General features: G+C 41.7%; 1 protein-coding gene across 7 annotated transcripts in view; it reads left to right on the plus strand.

Moving 5' to 3' along the window:
* CFLAR (CASP8 and FADD like apoptosis regulator) overlaps positions 1–8,431 on the plus strand; it is a 384,910-nt gene extending 376,479 nt beyond the window's left edge. For 6 of the 7 annotated variants that reach the window (XM_078680198.1, XM_078680202.1, XM_078680201.1 and 3 more), the window contains one exon: positions 1,925–8,431. In XM_078680198.1, the coding sequence (XP_078536324.1) occupies positions 1,925–2,063 (139 nt within the window). In that variant the 3' untranslated portion in view covers positions 2,064–8,431. The remainder of the gene's footprint in view (positions 1–1,924) is intronic. The other variant, XR_013608637.1, reaches the window with a different exon arrangement.
* Positions 8,432–20,694: the final 12,263 nt, after the last annotated feature.

The raw sequence follows: 20,694 nt of genomic DNA on the forward strand, positions 1-20,694 counted from the left end.
CCTAACACAAACTGAAAAATCATGGGCTTCACTGGAATGGGCCCTCGCTAATTGGAACATAGCACAAAAATGGGGAGTAGGGAGACCACCACTAATAAGAGGTTGGGAGGCTGACATGGACAGGGCCATGATAGCGGAGAAAGACGTCTTAAAAAATACAGGGTGCCCTAAAAAATGGGACCGGAAATGGGCAGCATTGGGACGAAATGTGCTTGTCTCCCATGGTTGAGCTACGCAGGAGGGAGTAGAGGTCACAAGAGTCACCAAACGCAGAGAGGTAGACACAAAATGTTGAAAATGCCTCGGACTGTAACACCGAATGTGTTGTGTACCCATGTTGTAACCCACCACTGTCAAATGACTAACTGTCCTGCTGTGTATTTTGTTGTTTTGTTAAATAAAGAGTTTTAAAAAAAGCAGGCTCTTGACGAAACTTTTCTGTTCTGTCAGATTTGGTCCCATCGCCTAGTCCGCAGTTTTGTTTTTTAATCCAGTGACTCTCTTAATCCTCTACTTTATTGACAACGTGCTTAGCTCTTGCTGAAGCTGGTGAATGGTAGACACCTACTACTGATACCCCACCTCTTTTCACAGGCTCTGATCTGTGATCTCTAAAGTAATGGGCTGCATTTTTTTTACTGTGATGACATCATCATTTTTTGTTCACTGGAAATCAGGACTCCTTTCCCTGTAGGATGATGGCTAGAGGGTTGGCGTGGTGTCCAAACAGTGAATCTCGTGCTCCGGGAGGCCAATCGTGCATCTGCCAAAGGTCTCAAGCTGAGGTTCTAGCTGATGATCCTTTGCGGACCCGGAAACGTTCACACTGAGAACGCGGCTGACTAACGAGGGAGACAGAACGCTACACCCGCCTCGTCCGAATCAAATCGGACGAAGGCACAGAACCCTAAGGTCCACGGAGCTTGATTTCTCCATTAGTGGATGTACACTGATAGAAAAAACAGCACAGCACAAAAAAGAGGTCCTCTAAACAAGTCCATTTCTTACGACGGGAACAATTGAATCCAGTATGGTCTCTTAAGAACTGAGAGACTACGGTCCTGATGAGAACTCCATAGATACACGAGTTCGAAACGCGTAGACTGGAAAAGCCAAAAAATCTAGAGTGACATAAAAATTTTACAAATTTTCATCCTTTTGTATAAATTGTATATGGCTTTGTTGCAATATTTCATTGTTTTCAACTGAAAATAATTGTTATATTTCCTTCTTTGTTTGTTTGGGATTTAAGTGTTGTATATAGTGCATTGTATGGAAGAGGTATGTTTGTTGTCTGAATGATGAAAAATTGTCAGTAAATATTGTAAATATTTGTTGTGTTGTACATAAGGTCGTAAAAACAAAAACGTTGTTTGAAATAATTTTCAAAAAAGTCAATAATTAAATAATTGACGCAAGAAAACCAAAATAAAAAGTGACTATTTGCACATAAAACATTGGTTTCATTTCAGATGTTTTAGCCAAAAGCATTCAGGCAAAAGAGAATCGATAGCAGCACGTGCACTCTGTTCTGTTTATAAAGAGGTTCTAGCTGGCCTGGTCTTTGACTCTCTGCTGTTTTCGTATTGCTGTTTGTCTTGGTGAAATGAATTTAGCGACTGATTTAACATTTTAAAAAGGAGAAACTAAATCACTAGTGTGGAAGCGGGCATACCTTGGTACATAACTAGTTCTCCTCGAGTGCATGTGTAAGAATGCTGAACGGAGTAAATGGCAAACAATTTTTGCAACATTTGAAGCAGGAAATTCTTACTGAAGATTGAGAGGAGCCTCCTTAGAATCTGGGTACACCTATGGAAATTGTGTATTGATGACTGCATTGTTTTAGAGTATGTCTGCATTTTAAACATGTGGTGGTAAATTTCTGCTGTTCCTTAATTATTCTGCCTTTTCTCTTCTACAGGCGGCTGCACCTGTTGGACATCCACACCGAGCTCAACCGCAGAGTGTATGAGAGAAACACCAATTCAGACCCAAGGGAGCATTACTCGCTGTTGTTGCAGCACACGCTACGCAAGAAACTTTTTCTAACCTCAAGCTAAAGAAGCTACAGAAATGACATATGAAGAGGGCTGAGAATTCCAGTTACACCACAAGTAGAGGTCAACAAATGATTTCTTGGATACAAAGGTCCATTTAGCCTTATTGGCGCAATTGATGCTCGTCTCACAGCAATATCCCTCTGAAGATCCTCGACTCTCAACTAATGGAGAAACAAGTCAATCTGCATTCATTTGTGCGGAGCGCCTGGCTTGTATTCGTCTGTGGAGAAATATACACGCATCACATCTGGCCAGGGTTTAGAGTTGGGAAAGCAGTTAGACAAACTGACCAAATTGTATTTTTATATTATCCTCTTTCTGCTAGTGGTAGCTAGAGTGTGGCTGGCCGCAAACATAAGTACACATCTTAACACTTTTTCTTTAGCTCTTGAACGTGTGGATGGAATAAGAGCTGCAGCAGCCTTGGGGGCACTCCGCTCCACGTGGCAGTGTCCTTTCAGAAGTCGTCAGTTGGTGATAGAGTGGACTTTAGGGAAGTCATGGCACTTCTGGGAGGGTCCGTGGCTCTGAGTGTACAGTGAGACATATCAAGGACAAGGATGAGTGGCAAGCTAGGCTCAAAAAGGGCTGGACCTCCAGGGGCTCTGAGCTGTTGTGTTGCCTTTCAGAACGAAGCTGAGGAGGGTTTGAAAGAAATATGGTGATTTAATGGTCACAGAGAACGAAGTAAGTGTATAAGTGCCTCAGGAAGACCATTTGTAATTCTATGGATCCTATGGGTGAGGGTAACAAAAGATCCACAGGGGCAGCGCTTGATACACCTTTCCTCCATTTTAATGAGGAGGATGAATCGACGCATTGTGTGCCAGGAATACGGTTCTGAGGACAATATGCCCTTTTTTTTTTACTAATTAGTAGTGTAATCTACAGTTATGTCTCCGTTTAGACCATGTCAAGCCATGCTGCCTCTGAGTCCATGCTGTGGTCTTGAGTTCAGTCAATAGTACCAGCTGCATTAGCTGTTTGTTTTTTCCCAATTAAGTTCATATAGCCCTGCTTTGGAATATATATTTCTGTAGCTCTGCTTTGGAATATATATTTCTGCAGCTCTGCTTTGGAATATATATTTCTACGGCTCTGCTTTGGAATATATATTTCTGCAGCTCTGCTTTGGAATATATATTTCTGCGGCTCTGCTTTGGAATATATATTTCTGCAGCTCTGCTTTGGAATATATATTTCTACGGCTCTGCCTTGCAATATATATTTCTGTGGCTCTGCTTTGGAATATATATTCCTGCGGCTCTGCTTTGGAATATATATTCCTGCGGCTCTGCTTTGGAATATATATTCCTGCGGCTCTGCTTTGGAATATATATTTCTGCAGCTCTGCTTTGGAATATATATTTCTGCGGCTCTGCTTTGGAATATATATTTCTGCGGCTCTGCTTTGGAATATATATTTCTACGGCTCTGCCTTGCAATATATATTTCTGTGGCTCTGCTTTGGAATATATATTCCTGCGGCTCTGCTTTGGAATATATATTCCTGCGGCTCTGCTTTGGAATATATATTTCTGCGGCTCTGCCTTGCAATATATATTTCTGCGGCTCTGCTTTGGAATATATATTTCTGTGGCTCTGCCTTGCAATATATATTTCTCTGGTGCATTAAATACTTCCCTCACGCACAATTATGGCGCAAGTAGATTGCTTTTGGGATATGCTACAAAAGTGATCAAACCACAAATTGTAGGTGCAGAGAATATTAGCTATCCCATGAGCACTTTAAACCGTGGTGCCCCCATTGGGGACTTGTAAAAGAAGAGAATGTCTGCAGAAAGGCACCATGTGGTCCTTCCATCATGTGGAGGTCTGTGGATGTGGCTTTCCAGTACAAGCTTCAAGCTTTCAGGATTTCTTGCCTAAACCTTTTCAAGGTCAAGGTGTCCTTCTGCAACAGTTAAAGAGCCGTATGTCAAGAAGTTAGGCAGCAGTATCACTTGCCTGAGTCAGTTAACGCCCAAAAGCTTACAAAACAAGGTAAGGAAGGTATACTAAACGAGGTAAATAGAAATAATTAAAAACATATTTTTTTTAATAAGTGCATGGGCCGTCTCATGAAGAATATCTTTTCTCACAACAATTATTTTGTGTAATATTTAGAGCATGTTATCAATATTTATTTATTTTCTTATGTATTTGCATATTATTTTTTACTAACGTGTTTGGAGTAGTTTCATGTGAGTCAACTATTGCAAGTGGGAGGCTAAAAAATGAAATAATCTTATGTGTATTGCATCAAATCTTTATTCCCTACATCAAGATCTGCTATGTAAAGGTGGTCTCGCAGTGGTAGTATCTATTCTACATGTAGACAGCAATCAGTATAACCCTAATGCCCGACCATTGCTGAGGTGTTTAGGAGAATTGGTCATAGGTCATTATTGTGACAGAGATACCCAACCAGCTAAGTGTGATGCCTTTGTGAAATAATTAAAAGCTACCTGTGTTTTTTGCCTTAGAAAATGTGTACATAAGTTTGTTTTGTGGGACATAGTCCATCAATAGAAATATTAATCAAGACCATATTATTAGCTTTTATTGCTTCTATAAGATATATATTGCTGTGTGTGTGTGTAACGGTAATATTATTACTCGCATGCAGGTAATTTTAAGAGGAAAGGAAAGGACTGTTTGCACATGAAGTATATATGGAGGTTACCAATAATTAATATCGGGGAAGAATTTCAATTATTCCTTGAGTGTTGATTTTTTGTGTTCTGAGGTTAGTAGCCTGGGTGGAGAAGCACCCATAACCGTTAGCTGTGAATCTGATGGTTCGTGCTTACTTTGGCGAGGTTACTGGATCTTGTAGGATAGTCAAAGGTGATGAAACGTGACTCTTACCCTTCCTGGGAGCTAATTGATGTTTCCATGGGACAATGTCAGTTTGCGTCATTTCTTTGAGGCCAGAGATTAAATGTCACATGCTTATTGGCCTACTTGGCATTTATGCGCATTGGCATATACTTCATTGATGTGGTAACCTTTGTACTTCGCGAGGGTTCCTTTTGATTTAGAAAATCATGTGTTGTGCTATAGAAATTAACCTGTGTTTTAGACTCTGTTTGCATAGCTGCTGCCCTGATTAAAGGTCAGGAAGTAAGGAATTGTAGGGTAGGGTGAGGGGAGGTGATGTGAGGAGAGGGCAGTGGCCTCTGTTGCAAACCTCTTTTTTTGAACTGCTGACTTTAAGGTTGCGTTTTACCTTCCTCTCTGTTGGGATTTGTAGTGCTTAGCTATGGTCGGCCTGCTTGATGGTGGAATTTGTTTCTTTTTTAATTAAGTTGGGGTGCAGAAAAGGTCTAAATTATACTGAAAATATGTTGTACCAGTTGATAAAACCTTGGACATTTTTGTAGCCTCGAAAGTTATTTTTGTGGTGAAAGAGCACCGTTTTATCATTTGTTTGGACTTAGTCTATGTATAAGGTGACCTGTTGATTTGGGCTTTTGTATACGTCTTCCTACAGTGTCTCTGTGCTCTTGAACGGTCCTTATAGCAGCTGAGGTTGTAAATAGGGGATTTACAAAAATGAGGCGGAGTCAACAAATTTGCACCTATCACTTTTAATTCAACATTTTAGTCCAAATTAAAGTGGATCAGCCTCCTAATCTTCCACACAGGAGCACTGCTCCATAAAACAATTTGCCCAAAAAATAACTAAGTCACATAATGCAGAGACTCCATCAAGATTTTTCTAAAAGGATTCCTTTATTTACATCTTCTTCTGCTCAAAAAAAAAAAAGGGAAATCTGACTCATGTAGCCTATGGGAGTGAATTTTCTTTTGAGTCTGTGCCCTATGTGACTTAGTCACTTTTGTAATGCTCGTGTATTTGATATGATGGATGGTGGGTGCTGATCATTTCGTTGGGCAAAGACGTTGTAAATAGGAGTCATTCAGTTTTATAGTAGAGTGATTAACTTATCAGACTGGTCAAAAGTGATTGAGATGTTGTGATCTATGAGCATACAATAGTTTGACTTTAAGCCTTTATGTGATATTGGAGGAAGGGAGTAGTTTGGAATGGAGAATGAGGTAGTCAGTGGAGCTTTGATTGGAAAGTTGCTTCTTCGAGTCAGAGAAAGGGGGTTAGCCTGTAAGATTTTGATGTTCCAGTAAAAAAGAATGTGGCGGTGGTTATTCTTGGTGTGTGGTGGGAAGTGGTAATGGGAAATGAGATCTGTTTGACGATGGCTTGAAATTCAAATCAAATGAAAGTGTCCTTTCAGAAGTTGCTTCCTGCTCCTAGCATTTAGCATAATCCTTTCCTTCAAGCTTACAACATTGTGATCTTAGCACTGGGATCCTCAAGTGTATCTCTGAAGACTGAATGCATTTGTTACCCATTTAAACAAAGGACGAGCTATTAAAACATCTTTCCGCACATATTATTTGGCTATCTTTAGGCTGGTTACAGTTCATTTTTTCATTAAGGGTGAGGGGGAGTGCGCTACTATACTTTAAACATGCAAAACAAACTTGTTAAGAAGTTGGTGAAATGGCCTCCCTCCCCTTTAAATTCTGTTGAAAGGGTAAGCCTTATTCTCTCCAAGATAACCTTCTTGTCTGACAAATCTCTGATCAACATTATATTTAGGTTTTCAGTATTTCAATTGCCTTTTCTAAGGTTCAATAGGCTGCTCAGTTTTGTTAAATGAAGCCAAATGTGTTGTTGCTGCTAAGTAATTCTAAGTCTCGATATTCATCTCATGTTTTGTTCTCCCTTATGTCCCTCTCCTCCTTTCTTTTTCTCTTTTTGTCCCAGTTTGTTATGAAACCTTGTCTCACACATATATTTACAATTTGAGTTGGTGCAGATAATGGGGACAGCCTCTCTTTTCATGGTATGCTCTAAAGACCCTAGAATACAGCTTCTCAAAAGTCTGCATGTTTGTAGTTTTACTCCTTTCAGGGCACCAGGTATTTTAACATGCTAAACAAACCTATGACACTGCATATGAGCATCAGAATATCAAATTTAAAAAGTGATAAAACTATAACAAAAATGCCATACTCTTATTCCTAAATTAGGGGAAGTTGTTTAGAAGCGAAATCCAGAGCTTGCCTACATGACTTGAGGAAAAAGTTCCATCCCATTCCCAGACTCTTACCTTTGGGGATCTCTGCAAGAAGGTAGTCATTCAAGGGTAAGTGTCTGGTGGCATTCTATACTTTGCCAGTGCTTGTGCTGTAGAGAGCATCTTGGAATATTGTCAAGAGTGCACATTTAAAATGGACTGGCCGTCATTGTGGTCTACATCTGGTCAAGTCGTTGTGTGTATGAGTTATGGATCCCACTCTTGCCACTGTGGTTTGCACTAATATCGGTGTGACCCCTTGACTGCTGGGGTTGCTGCACTCTTGTGGGTTAGATACTTTTTCCAGTGTTTGGAGAGAAATTGTCTACATAGTTTGGAGAGGCAATTTACTCCACATTTGTGTCTTGCTTTCACAATGTATTTTATATACCTCAAACCTATGATGCCTCTTGCAGTGGTAGCTCTGTCAACCTCCTAAATAAAGGGACGAATTATTTGAATCACTTTCGGATAGTAATAGGAATTGTCTAAGATTGTGTTATTCCACAATCAAATGCAGTTTAAATAAAAAGGCTTATGTTTTTACTTTTCCTACAACTAAAATACATTGCTGAAGAGGTTTATTTTTTATGCTCTTGATATGAACCATGCTCAGTTCCCCATGATCCTGTTATGACTTTCCTCGTCATTATTCCCGGTCCGGAATAAATAGATTCCTGAGAAATTAGACGCACTGCAGCTATGCCTCGGAACTCATAATAGACTCTGGATCCTCCCCTCTGCCCAGGAGCTCTTGTATGAATCTGCAGAACTGACACTCTCTCACAGTTCTGACATCACCCACTGCAGTTTCATCTCTGCTCATCACCACCCCTTGTTATTTCTGTTTCACAACACTATGGTTGGAGTTCATCAAGCAAGCTCAATATGTAGGTGGGATTATGCTTTGATAATCCTAAAGTACAAATATATTGGTATTAATAACCACTTGTTTTATTGATTCTGAGAATCTTTAAATAAGCCTGCAGAGCCCCCGGCAGACTTCATTGGCCTGCCAACATGATTCTCTGATGTATACCACTGACCTTTTTGAATTGCTTTTGATTCAGTCGTTGCGCAAGGAAACACATTATGTGGTATTTTGAAATCATGAATGTACATTTCATATTTATATTTTATTTCCACCCCGTTTTCACTCTAAGGGTTGTATTTTAACATAATACAAAAGCTCATAATAACATTTCTTTTGTACTTCTCTGCTTTGAAAATAATAAAAATACTTGTGGCTGTATAATAAAATTGGGATTCAGTGATGTTGAATTCAAGTACAAAATTAGCTGACGTCAGATTTAAGATTTATCTGTGAACTGTCACTTTATTATTTTATTATTGACTTCTCCTTTCATGGCTGCACAATACATTCAATATGTAGTGTTTTCCCTCCTGCACGTAGTTTTCATTGTCTTAAAGTATTTTTAAAGTTTTAAAAAAAAAAATATTACTGTATTACTTACCGGTATATAAGCTTTTTTTTCAAACTCAAGAGATAATAGTCGCCACAGAACAGTGCACTGGAACATTCTCGGCACAGCCGCCAAAAGCCCTTTGCTTCCTGCAAACCATCTTCAGGCTAAGATTTGTGTGTCATTAATATTTCCCTGCAACTTCAGTACGGCGCACAAAACCACTAGCCTGCCCGTGATTCCATATTATGTTTCGATTTCTAATATTAGGCTTCCATTTGGAATATGCTCATGGGTGTGCCTTTCATTGGCTAACCTTTCCCACAATGTCCTCTTTCAATTCTTTCAGATGTACAAAGGAAAAATAAATTATGAGAAGCATGGATATATGACAAAAGTGCTGGGTACCTGTGACAAACCTCTCTGGTGAAAACCTATCCTAAAGTTGTTTTAGAGTCTATGAAACACGTATGCATCGCACCCTTTGTGACAAAACCATAACTAGATCATTGAAGAAAACAATCAATCTTAAACTTGCATGTTATGAGCTTAACTTGCAGTTGGGAGGTAGGCTGCTTGAGTTCATAGTGATACCAAAGGGATGATGGACGGAGCGTTTGGGCAAATCAAACACTCACCCCCAGTCAACTGATCTGGGTTTAATCTATTACCATTCTTTAGCTTACTCCACCACCCCAGTTCAGACATGGCCATATGCAAATCAGTCTGACCCTGTGCCTCATGGGAACAGTCCAGCCCGAACTGCCACGCCTTGTCTTCCCTGGACCGGAAACAAGCATCCTGGGACCGGTTTCGGATTCATAATCCTTATCAGCCAGGCTATCTTGAATCCAGTGGTAGAGTGAGCAAGGGACCCCCGTCTGGGCATACCCTGCCAACTTAGGGCGAACAAAGCGATACCAAAGGGGGTGATTGACTGAGCGTTTGAGCAAATCAAACACTCACCCCCAGTCAACTGATCTGGGTTTAATCTATCACCATTCTTTAGCTCACTCCACCACCCCAGTTCAGACATGGCCATAAGCAAATCAGTCTGACCCTGTGCCTCATGGGAACAGTCCAGCCCGAACTGCCAAGCCATGTCTTCCCTGGACTGGAAACAAGCATCCTGGGACCGGTTTCGGATTTATAATCCTCATCAGCCAGGCTATCTTGAATCCAGTGGTAGAGTGAACCGGTCCCAGGATGCTTGTTTCCGGTCCAGGGAAGACATGGCTTGGCTGTTCGGGCTAGACTGTTCCCATGAGGCACAGGGTCAGACTGATTTGCATATGGCCATGTCCGAACTGGGGTGGTGGAGTGAGCTAAAGAATGATGATGGATTAAACCCAGATCAGTTGACTGGGGGTGAGTGTTTGATTTGGTCAAGCACTCCGTCCATCACCCCCTTTGGTATCTCTGAGTTCATAGTGGGCAGAAGTGGAATAACAGGTTGTTGGCAGTGTACACATGTTTAGTTTTAATGTGGATGCATTTTGGCTTATCCAATGCCTTTTACACAGTAGATCATTTTATCCTGTTGGGTAGACTGCAAGCGGTTGATGGGGTATCTTACTGAATTAGAGCTCCTATGGATGCGTCCAAGATGGAAAAAGTTGGAGCTTTTTGGTTATTCCTAAAGGCATTTTACTGAACATGTTGTGAGAATTCTGGCAGGTCATTCCTGCACCCTGTGATGGGAGTTATTGTGTTTGTGGCAATTAGCTCTGAAAACTGGGAATACTTTTGGCATCTGGTCACCTGGCAGGCACACTGTACGTGAGAGAGGATATCTTGAGTCACCTGTTCTGGAAGATAATACATTGATACTCCACCCTGCTGTGATGGGTGTACTTTGCCCTAATATGAAAAGCTTAGTAAAAAAGAAACAACAATTTCCTCTCTTCAGCGCTCTGCACGTCCCACCATGTGGGTTTGTTGGAAGTCTTTCTCTTGATGTGGTTGCAGTCTTTACGCGTTCTCTTTGATTCTGCTCATTTCAAGGGTGCTAATGAAAGTATGCGAGGATGGTGAGTTTTATCGACCAGAACTGGGCAAGGAGGTTTTGGTATACCAATCGGCTGGAACTTGGTGTTTAGGCCCTCTTCTGGACAGAGTAGATATGCTTTTGCAGCAGAACTGCAGGGTTCTGCAACCCAAACCTTGGTTGCTTTGTCTTTATGCATGGAGATTGAGCAGTGCCAACTAGAGGTTGTTAGTCTCCTCTCAGATGTGGCAGATGGGATTCTGGATGTGCAGAAATTGACCTCTAGTATGCAACGTGCTGGAACAAGTTTCTTTCTTTGTGCAAGGTTGAAGGGTTGAGGTCTTCTCCCTTGCTCAGCAGGGTTTTAGCTGTCTGTAAAGTGTAAGAGTCTTTGGCTCCAATTCCTGCCTTCCTGTGCCCTCACAACCAACCTTCTTTGTTCACAGAATACCTGGTGGCTTAATTCTTGAATGTTATGCTGTATATGTATCCACCCACACTTTTTACATTTACATTTTGTTCCAGGCTTGTTACCTTCAGATCTGCTTAACCTGCCTTGGCTATGGAGTAGCCTATCTAGGAACAATTATTGTAAACCTAATCAGGTCGCAGTCAAAGCTGGGGATGTGAAAGTCTCTTTTAGAATGTGGCAGGAATGGCTATACTCTTTAAGAGGTGCTGATAATGAATCTCTCCATACTTCTCCATGGCGTAAATTGCACAGGAAACTGTGGAATTCCCTTGACACATCGTACTCATGTTATGACCCATAATTTCCCAAACACTGTTATGTCTAGAAGGCCTTTTACTCCCTACAAAATTGGAGTAAAAAAATTGATTTTGCCCTGCTGTATGGATTGGTTGTTCTGACCACTTATATACTATTAAGCATGCGCTCTGCGAAGAAGGTGTTACTTGGCACTTGAGCACAGTCACTATTGTTATTATTATTATTTTTACTATCATCATTTTAGTATCATTATTGTCATGTTTAGCGTTATTATGATTATTACTATGAATATTACTGTCACCTTCTTAATGCATCTTATTGTTTTTCTTATTGTTTGGCTCAATAAAAACGATTTGAAATAAAAAATAAAATAACGATGCTACTCCAGCAAAGGTCCTTTTTGTATTGATGGTGAATCTTCCAGTCGGCTTGGCTTCAGAAGCTGTATGCACGAGAAAAGTCATGGTACCTTCTTTTTTGCTCTGAAGTAGATAAACAAGGTGTAAAAGCTTGGAAACATCAAGAGGAGCTAAGCTAACCATATGGATATGCCCTGCATAAGCACAACATTGAACCAGTTGCAAAATTTATCCCATTTGAAACTGCCGGGGGGGGTGTGGATTTCTCTTCTACACTTCTGAAGCAAAATCAACTGTCCTGCAGCAATTGTAAATCAATAATGATTTGGTTGACGCAATGGTTGTTGCCATGAGTGGCCCAGCCTCTTTATAAAGGCAAGCATATTCCTATCATTTTGCTTTTTTCACTTAGTTGATACTATTTTTCTCTTTGCCTTTGTGAAAAACTGTGATGCTGTCAGGTCTTTTAACTCACTATCCCATAAACTGTAAAAATAAAATATATAAGCATGGCTTGGGATGTCCTAGCTTTATGGGGACGCTTGGAGGAAGGTTTTTTGATCTACCCTTTGTTGTAAGAAACGGATGTATGACATTACAACGCATGCTTTTACATCGCATGCCTTTACAACGCAAGTATTACAACGCAGTCCATTACAACGCATTTTGCTTTGGGGTGCTGGATAGTGAATAGCTTAATTTACTATTCCAACTCCAGTCCCCGTGGACACTAGGGAAGGTTATTGGATAGTAAATTAACCTATTTCCTATCCTAGAGCGCCCCCCAGAGCAATGCGTTGTAATAGTTTGCGTTGTAATGGTTGCGTTGTAAAGGCTCTGCGATGTAAAAGTTGCGTTGTAAAGGTTGTTTACCTAAGAAACTATAAAACCTATGGCCAAAGGGACCCAAGTGAAGTGAATACCACAGGTATTGTATGTACATGTTCTACTTCTGCATGTTAGGAGTTATGCAATAAAAAGAGGGCTAAACTCACACGTAAACTAACATCATTTGGCCATGATGTTAGATAAAAGACTCATCACTCTCTTGGGAGAATCCAAAGTGTCCTGCACCGCATCTCTGGGCCTCTTGGTTGCAGCAAGTTGAGGGAGCAAAGGCCTGAACAACAGGTAGAGGACATGGAGTAGATTATTTGGGATGCAGCACACAGTTTCATAGTCTACTGCGAATATCAAATAACTAAGGAAGATATTGATATTACTGGAAAAGGGGTGCCGTGGCCAGCAAAGTGCATTGTGGACATGTTTCACCAAACTTGTGGACTGTCAGCCTGGCTCAGTGAAGTAAATGGGCCCCTAATGGCATAAGACCCTACCAAAAAGAGTGGAAATGCTTGAGGAGCATCAGACATCGTTGTATCTTTGTTAAAATATGTATTCTTGTGATGTGCTATTTAGAATGTGGAATGTTTCTGGGGCGGTTTTCACTGGGATGTCTTGGTGACTCTCAACAGACATGCGGAAAAACTCCAGAGATGTAGGTGGCGGCTTAGTGTTGTGAAGAGATCTGAGGTGTCTAGATTCAACAGAGAGCCTGCAGAACACAAGTATGAGAAATAATGGGAGCCGGCCTGAGGAGGGAAGGTTGACATGAGGTCAGAGCGGCGGGGTGGAGAGGTCTATGCTCCAACCTTCTTCTCGCCTCAATCCCCAAAAGTGAGTGAAAGTGAAACGTGGAGTGACCCACCGCCCTCCAGTTTCATCTATGGCACAGACATGCTGTGCCTTAAGGCCCTGGAGGGACGCCACCAGTTAAACAAAAACTTGTTTCAGTTAGTAAGAAACGCCTAACAAAAAAGTGTGGCACCACACAGGACACAAAGAATGTTCATGTTGCTGGCGGAGTTACCTCACCCAACACATTTACTGTTAGGAACAGTCCAGATCTTCACAAAAGGCATATGATGGCTATCAATGAACTGAGTTGGTCCCACAATAAGGCAGGATAATGTATGGTGCATGACATGTAGATGAGACACATGCCTGCATTTGCCGAGGAATCAAACAAATACTTGCATTCAGCATAAACTGACTTAGAAGAACCGCAGCAATATCGAAACTCACTGGTGCACCTCTTATTATTAAATGCAACCAGCATCCCTCCAGTGTCTGGTACACAAACTGACATGGCGTCTAGAAAAGAGGACCTGACCTCAATGAAAGAAGAGCTTAAAACCTGCATGTAGGTTGGGGAAGGGCAAAAGGAGCCTGATTGAGACATTGTCTGCCATACAGTGGGGTGTCGGATGCAAGCTGTTGAAGCTGAACACTTGCTGGAAGACCTTTCTGCCTAAACCTTTGGCTCGAGAAACAAACCATCTGCCCTGGGGGCTCATGTGTACAAGCTGCAGCTGAAATGTTAAGACTTGGTCAATAAAGAAGAAAAGACCATCAGGATTCGCAACTCACGCAAGGAAGAAAGCTGTAGATTCCGATATCTGTGTCACTGGTCACATGTTGAGATTGGAAGGAAAGGAATCAATCGGCATGAAGAAGGCTCACAGAATATGACTCAGAAGATGCGGTGGAGCTATGAGGCCCTGAGACATTGTGCTGAAACTCTCATCATAGCATCACAAATATCAACATTTAAAAGAAGCAAGGAAAAACTCTCTGATCATGTTTGGGAATAACAACCAATACCAATACTCGCTTGAAATCGGCCTAACAGCCCTCATCAGCCAGGGTAGGTTGAATCCAGTGGCAAAGTATCAAAGGAACCCACGCCTGGGCATACCCTGCCAACTTAGGGCGAACCACCTTTCTTTCTTTGGGTTGCTCTTAATTGAGGAACGTCTCGTGGCTAAGGCGACAGCCGCCAAAAGAGAAGAGTGACTTGGTATAGTCCCGACTACTATCCGAGCTGAAAGCGGCAGAGAGCAAACATAAGAAGTCATGATCCAAGGAGACTTTCCAGTACTCCCCACTGTTAAGAACAACTAAGAGTGTGTCCTGTTAAAGCAATGATTCTACCCCTGAAAAGGATTGTTTGAGTCCGGAGATAAAACCATTGCCTATTGGTTAACAGACTCAATGATAAAACGAATGAAGAGGGAATATTCGGTCTCAAAGGCGTTGGTTGAGCATTGACCAATGATAATTAAACTGAAACAAGCATGTGCCTTCGTTCTTCACTAGTGTACTCTGAAGGCCATACTGTGGGGGTATTTCTAGATGAATTGACATTCCTTCGCATATTGAAGGTGCAGGTTGAATAATTAAGGGCTCCAATAGAGGAACACGAGCTACATGCAGCTATAAAAACCTTTTAACCAGATTACTTTATTTAACATTTTAGAACAGCTCTAGATTGACACTAGTCTCTGGGGTGGTATTTTAATAGTTTTTTTATGTCTGGTGGTAACACACCAAACCTAATAGACACTACCACTGTAGTAATCCCCGTGGCACTGGAGTTACGCTAGCCTGGCTGATGAGTGGTGATACCCTGAAGCCGGGATTCTTGTTTCTGGTCCAGGGAGGACCTGGCCTGACAGTTTGCGCTGGACTGTTCCCCTGGGGAGCAGGGTCAAGACTGATTTGCATATGGCTGAGTCCAATCTGGAATGACATGGTGTGCGAAAAAAAAGATGGATTCAGGCCCAGATCTCTATATTGGGGGTGAATGTTTGACATTGTTTCAGCATTTCGTCCATCAATTGTTCTTTTTGCGTATGTTGATTGGTAGCATTTGGTCACTGCTACTTGTGAACAACTTCTGCCCAAGAAAGTATCTCAACAAGTGTGATACATTTTTCAGAAACATTAAAGGAGGATTTTTGTGTAGGATGTAGAGAATTTTGGGAATGATCTTTCTAGCAAAACTACTCTCCTCCACTGACAATGGGAGAGACGATCCATTTAGGATGCCCCTATAGACTGTCTATTAGCAGTTGAAATTGTCTGCTTGAACCACTTCCTTCCTATTTCCTACCTGAAAACACAGATATTTAAAGTAATGTGGTTGGATTATAACCGTAGCTCAGTGTTTCCCCAACTGTGGGTCACAAGCTGATATTTGGTGGGTTGTGAAAGTCGAGCAATTTATATAGATGTCTTTAAATCTTGTACTTATCTGGTCACATCTACTGCACTTCAATGACAGAGGTAAAATGTCAGGCTATGTCTTCTGACAATTTAAGGATGATGGTCATACCTGCTTCGTTATGTATTATGGGAATGCCACTTTACCTGGTGCTGTTTCAAACAGATCACTGAAGGGCTGATCTAGTGGTGTTGCAAAGCATTTGAAAAATCTTGCCAGGAATCCGTTGAGACCCAGGGTGTTGCCTGAAGAAAGTTGTCTGAAGGCATCAGTGGTTTCTTTTTCGTTGATGTTTCTTCCAATAATGCTTTGTCTTCATTTGACAAGCAAGATGTATGTACCGATCTTGATCTGTGGTGATGGTTTCCTGTGTGTTGCGCTACATAGACCTCTATTAGTATCAATAACACTGAGAGAATTTATTTGCTCTAGCTGTTGGGTGGGTTATTAAGTTGTTACCTGTATTGTGTATTTAACTGAGGTGTATGAATTCTTCCACTTTACCACTCAGTCAATGAATACATTTGCCTATTTTGTCTCACTGATCATATAATCTGCTTTGCAACACTTGCTATTTTTTCTGGCCTTCATTCATTCTGGCCTTCATTCATTCTGGCCTTTGTGTTTTTTCTTGGAATGGGGTAACCTTTGACCTCCGTTTTATCAGTTGAACATATTTGCTCCGATCTTAGTACCTATGATTATCATTCCATCAAATCTTTCTTTGCTGGTTTCTGTTTTAAATAGGACACCTTTCTAGTAACGGGCCCCCTTTGGCAATTTTGTATGTCCCCCTAGAGAACTGCAAGAAGTTCAAATGTGCCTCTATTTATTTCAAAGTAATGTGTTGTCTCTTCTTGTAGCTTCTCCCTAACATCTAGTTTCTCTAGCCACCAGAGGCTAAGCTGCCATGGTGTTAACTTGTGTTTGGGTTTACCATAAATGCGTTTTTCCAGTGGGGCATGGCATGGCCAGACTCTAGCGGATCCCCTTAACTGATATCTGGTCTGCTGTCAATAGTATAGAAAGATCAATTCAGAAGAATGATTTATAAGTAAGGTTCCTATTTTTCCATTCTTACTGATTTTTACAGATAGATACAGACAGAAAATCATCTATTTTCCTGTCTGCATTTAATGTTTAATTTTAAAAATGGAAAAATACGTAACATTTTGGATGGTTCTCACTACTGTCAATCATGAGTGCTAGGCCAAAAGCTGTACAGATTGACAGGCAGGGGAGTTAAAAAAAAAAGTGTTTTAAAAGATTTCTTAATGAAACGAATAACTGCATCAGTACAGTGGTTTAAGCTGTCTGCAATGCAAATGGTTTCCAATGACTATTGTACTGTACCTGTCTAAAATCCATGGGAAATTCAAACAAGAGAAAACATTTGTCAAGTAAATATATTTGGAAATATATCCACTGTGGATTCATTTTTTACATTAAGCGGAAAATAAATATGGATAAATGGAGATGGAAATGTCCAAATAATAAATACCATAAAACCGGGAGCCCTATTTACGAGCCCTGGGGAAGCGAATGCGAAGCCTCCCTCTCTGAGTTGACAGTGTCTCCAGTCATCCTTGAATCCCATCGAGTGGGTTCAATTTTCCAGCAATGAAGTATTGGTCATTATCCAAGTATGGTTAACCAATAGGGTAAGATGTATGTTGATTAGTATAGCTACCCCTCTTGAATCCAGCGTGAAATGTGGATGTGAATCCTGATTTGCAGAGGTGCTTGCATGCATTAGTCAGCAGATATTTTCTTGTAACGAGCACATCCGCACCATCGGTGAACAAAGGCTGGAGGGGCCGAAGGCGATGATTTCTGTGCTGAATGTTGTGATTTACCTGTTGTCATGGGTGAGCTCAAGTGTTTAAGTCTTACTGGAAGGCAGCCAATTTAGAATAGGGAGTGGCCAAAACCTGAACAGGATAGGTACAGTCCTGGCAAACCAGATTTACCAGTCAGGGGCCACAACCTTGACGACATGCACTGCTTTCTCATTCCATATAGGGTTTCTGAAACGTGCAGTAAAATATTGATATAAGTTCATGTATATACTTGTGAATTTATTTAGTAAAATAATGTAATTAGAATGGCACAATGACACTCTTGCGAGTCCACTTTGACACATGTTGGAAATGTACAGACCTAAAACTTTAACAGCATTACATAAAGTGATCATGTTCTTGAGCGAATGTAGCAGAAGTTTGATTAAAGACCTCCGAACCCATCAGTACTGATTTAACCCATCTGGTCCCTTTACAGGGAAACTGACCAACCTGTGTTGTTAGGAAGGTTCAGTAAAGCATACCCTGCTCCAGAATTCTGATAGGGTCATGAAGGAGCTTATGAGGGAAGGCAAAAAAAAACAGGGTTTTTTGGGAAACCACAACTGACTAATTCTGACATATCTATGAAGTTCTCTATCATAGCACTGTTGGGTTTAATGGTGAGGACCGTTAACTGTGCTCCCTGTCATGTTTGTACCGTGAGTAGGGTGACAGATCCACAGGACATGGGTGCCATGTTCCTAGTGCTTAATGGACACAGCAGCTGCAGGCCATGCCCAGAGGCTATTGGCACAAGGCATGGCCAAAGGCCATCAATTTTGACCAGTGCCTGCCAGTCCTAGCTATGTCCAGACATTATGGCGGGGAGAGGTCTTTTAGGTACAGGTACTTCTTAGAGTGTATTAGTTGCGAACTCCATGTGAAATGATTCTTTGATCAAGGCCTCCTAACTTTGAAGCGTGTCTAACTGCAGCATACTGGATGTCCGCTAACATAAAAAAATGAGAATTGCTGGTCATGGTGCCCACCCCAACACTCCCCCATCAGGATCTTCTGCTTGATGGCTGCCGCCCCTTTTCAGTACTCATGCAGGTGTCCTGGTACAAAACTTGGACATTGTGTTTGATGTGACTTCAACTTTTACTCACAACTTATAAACACAGGACTGTAGCTGTTTTCTTATCCTGAGAATAATGTTGAACATTCTCCTATTTACCACATGGATGTCAAAAGACTTGTTATTCAAATGACATTATGAGCCAGGTTAGATAATGAAAATCCGTTTATCTGAGTATGAAAACTTGAACTAATTATCTTCTCCAGAGCTGCATTAGGTCCCACACTACTTTAGCAAGAGTCTCTTCTGAACCTTACACACTCACAGCATGGACACAGGCTGTTTACCTTCATAGGTATACAGTACGTGGTCACAGACATAATGGCGGAAAGAAAATTTTCTGTCTACCCTCCATGAGTGACCTGTCGCCAATCAATCAATCAGGGGGATTATAAAGCACACTACTCACCCGCTGCCATTTTCAGGGCATCCCATGCCACTAGGTGCGTGGTGGCTGTGTTGCTATTTTGTGTTATGTAGTATGTGATTGTTTTGTGTGTTGTTTCATAGAATTCTTGGTCTTTGAGCGCTGTGGGCTGTAACCTCCAGGAGGAACTGGTGGGACATGTTTACCTTTACTCCCCAGTTGAGCTCCCCAGTGAGCTGCAACAGAAGCGTGTTGCGTCTGAGAGTCTTCCCCAGGTAGTCTGAATCTATTATTTTTTTCTTTTTTTTTTTTTTTCTTTTTTTTTAAACCTTTATTGTACAGAAGGCGCTCACAGATACGGGCCTACAACCCACCGGGCCGGCCACCACAATAAAGAGACCTACGAGGCAATACAGGAGTGACAACAGGATATCTAAATAGCGCATATGAAGGCAAAGGTAACAAGTCTTCGAGCCGCCATCGCGGACAGGATAAGAGTAGGTTAATTTTATAATGAAATAAAGGGGTTCGCAGGATAAAAACAATCTATAAAGTCCAGAGGGCCGCGGTGGGCCGTGAGCAATCCGAAGTTTCGAATACAGGAAAAGACCAAAAGAACAGTCACATTTTGGCAAAGGCAGAACCTGAGTCCCACATCAATAATAATCACAATCGCTGCTCAACGCCCTCCCACCACTACCATGGCACATAATAGTAAAACAGCGAAAAGTACGCTTATACAACTAAAAGCCCTCCGTTACAACAACCCAGAAAAGGAAAAGAAAAATGGGAGGGGAAAAGGGAAAATAGGGGAGGAAAAGGACATCGGAAAAAGGAGGGAGAAAAAGAGAGGGCGCAGCGTCAGTGCACGTCCCCCACGGCTAACAAAGCACCCAATACTAATTCGGCACAAGGAACTAGTGGCAACAGGAGAAATGAATGCGTAGTAAATCGTGACAGCAGACGTACCAAAAGGGCCATGCCCGCACAAACACCCCGGGGGGCGACGTGCCGACACCGCGCCACGAAATAAGGGGATACATAAGAGCCATAGAACCAAACAAAAGGGACAAGGGAAGATACACGAAAACAGACCCCTCCCCCACCCCGCACAGCCCACCCTGCACCCCTGCAGAAGGCTATGGCCTACCCCCCAGCAGCGTGCCTGTCGCCCTAATTAGAACCCGAAATATAGAAGAAATATGGAAAGAAAGAATCATTTAGATAAAAAAGGGGGGGGGAGGGAAAACAAGGAAAAACAGCGGGAGAGGAGCCACACAATTAAAACTCTTTCAGCTCCCACCCTCCCGCCCGAAAATACTCAGAGCCCACGGGAAGATAGTAAATACACGGATAAGCTCCAGGAACGTAAAGAAGTATCAAATATCATCATACAATTATAAACGGATCGCCCAACCATACCACAAAATAACAGTCCACAGAGGCAAGATCAGCTCAACCCTGTCCTCGTTTTTCGCAAACTGTAGTAGTCCAACGAACCAGGAACCAGATCACATGGAGCCGGAGGTGAAGAACAGGGAGTCGAATCAAAAATACACTCAAATCAAAGTGATCGCGATCCGGATGATACAGATAGAACAGGAACCACCTCAGGCAGAGCAGGCACAGTTCCGATGAGAACTCGGTGAAAGCCGGTCCAGCGGCACAGTC

This window comes from Lissotriton helveticus, chromosome 3_1 (genome assembly GCF_964261635.1).
Source record: "Lissotriton helveticus chromosome 3_1, aLisHel1.1, whole genome shotgun sequence".
NCBI lineage: Eukaryota > Metazoa > Chordata > Amphibia > Caudata > Salamandridae > Lissotriton > Lissotriton helveticus.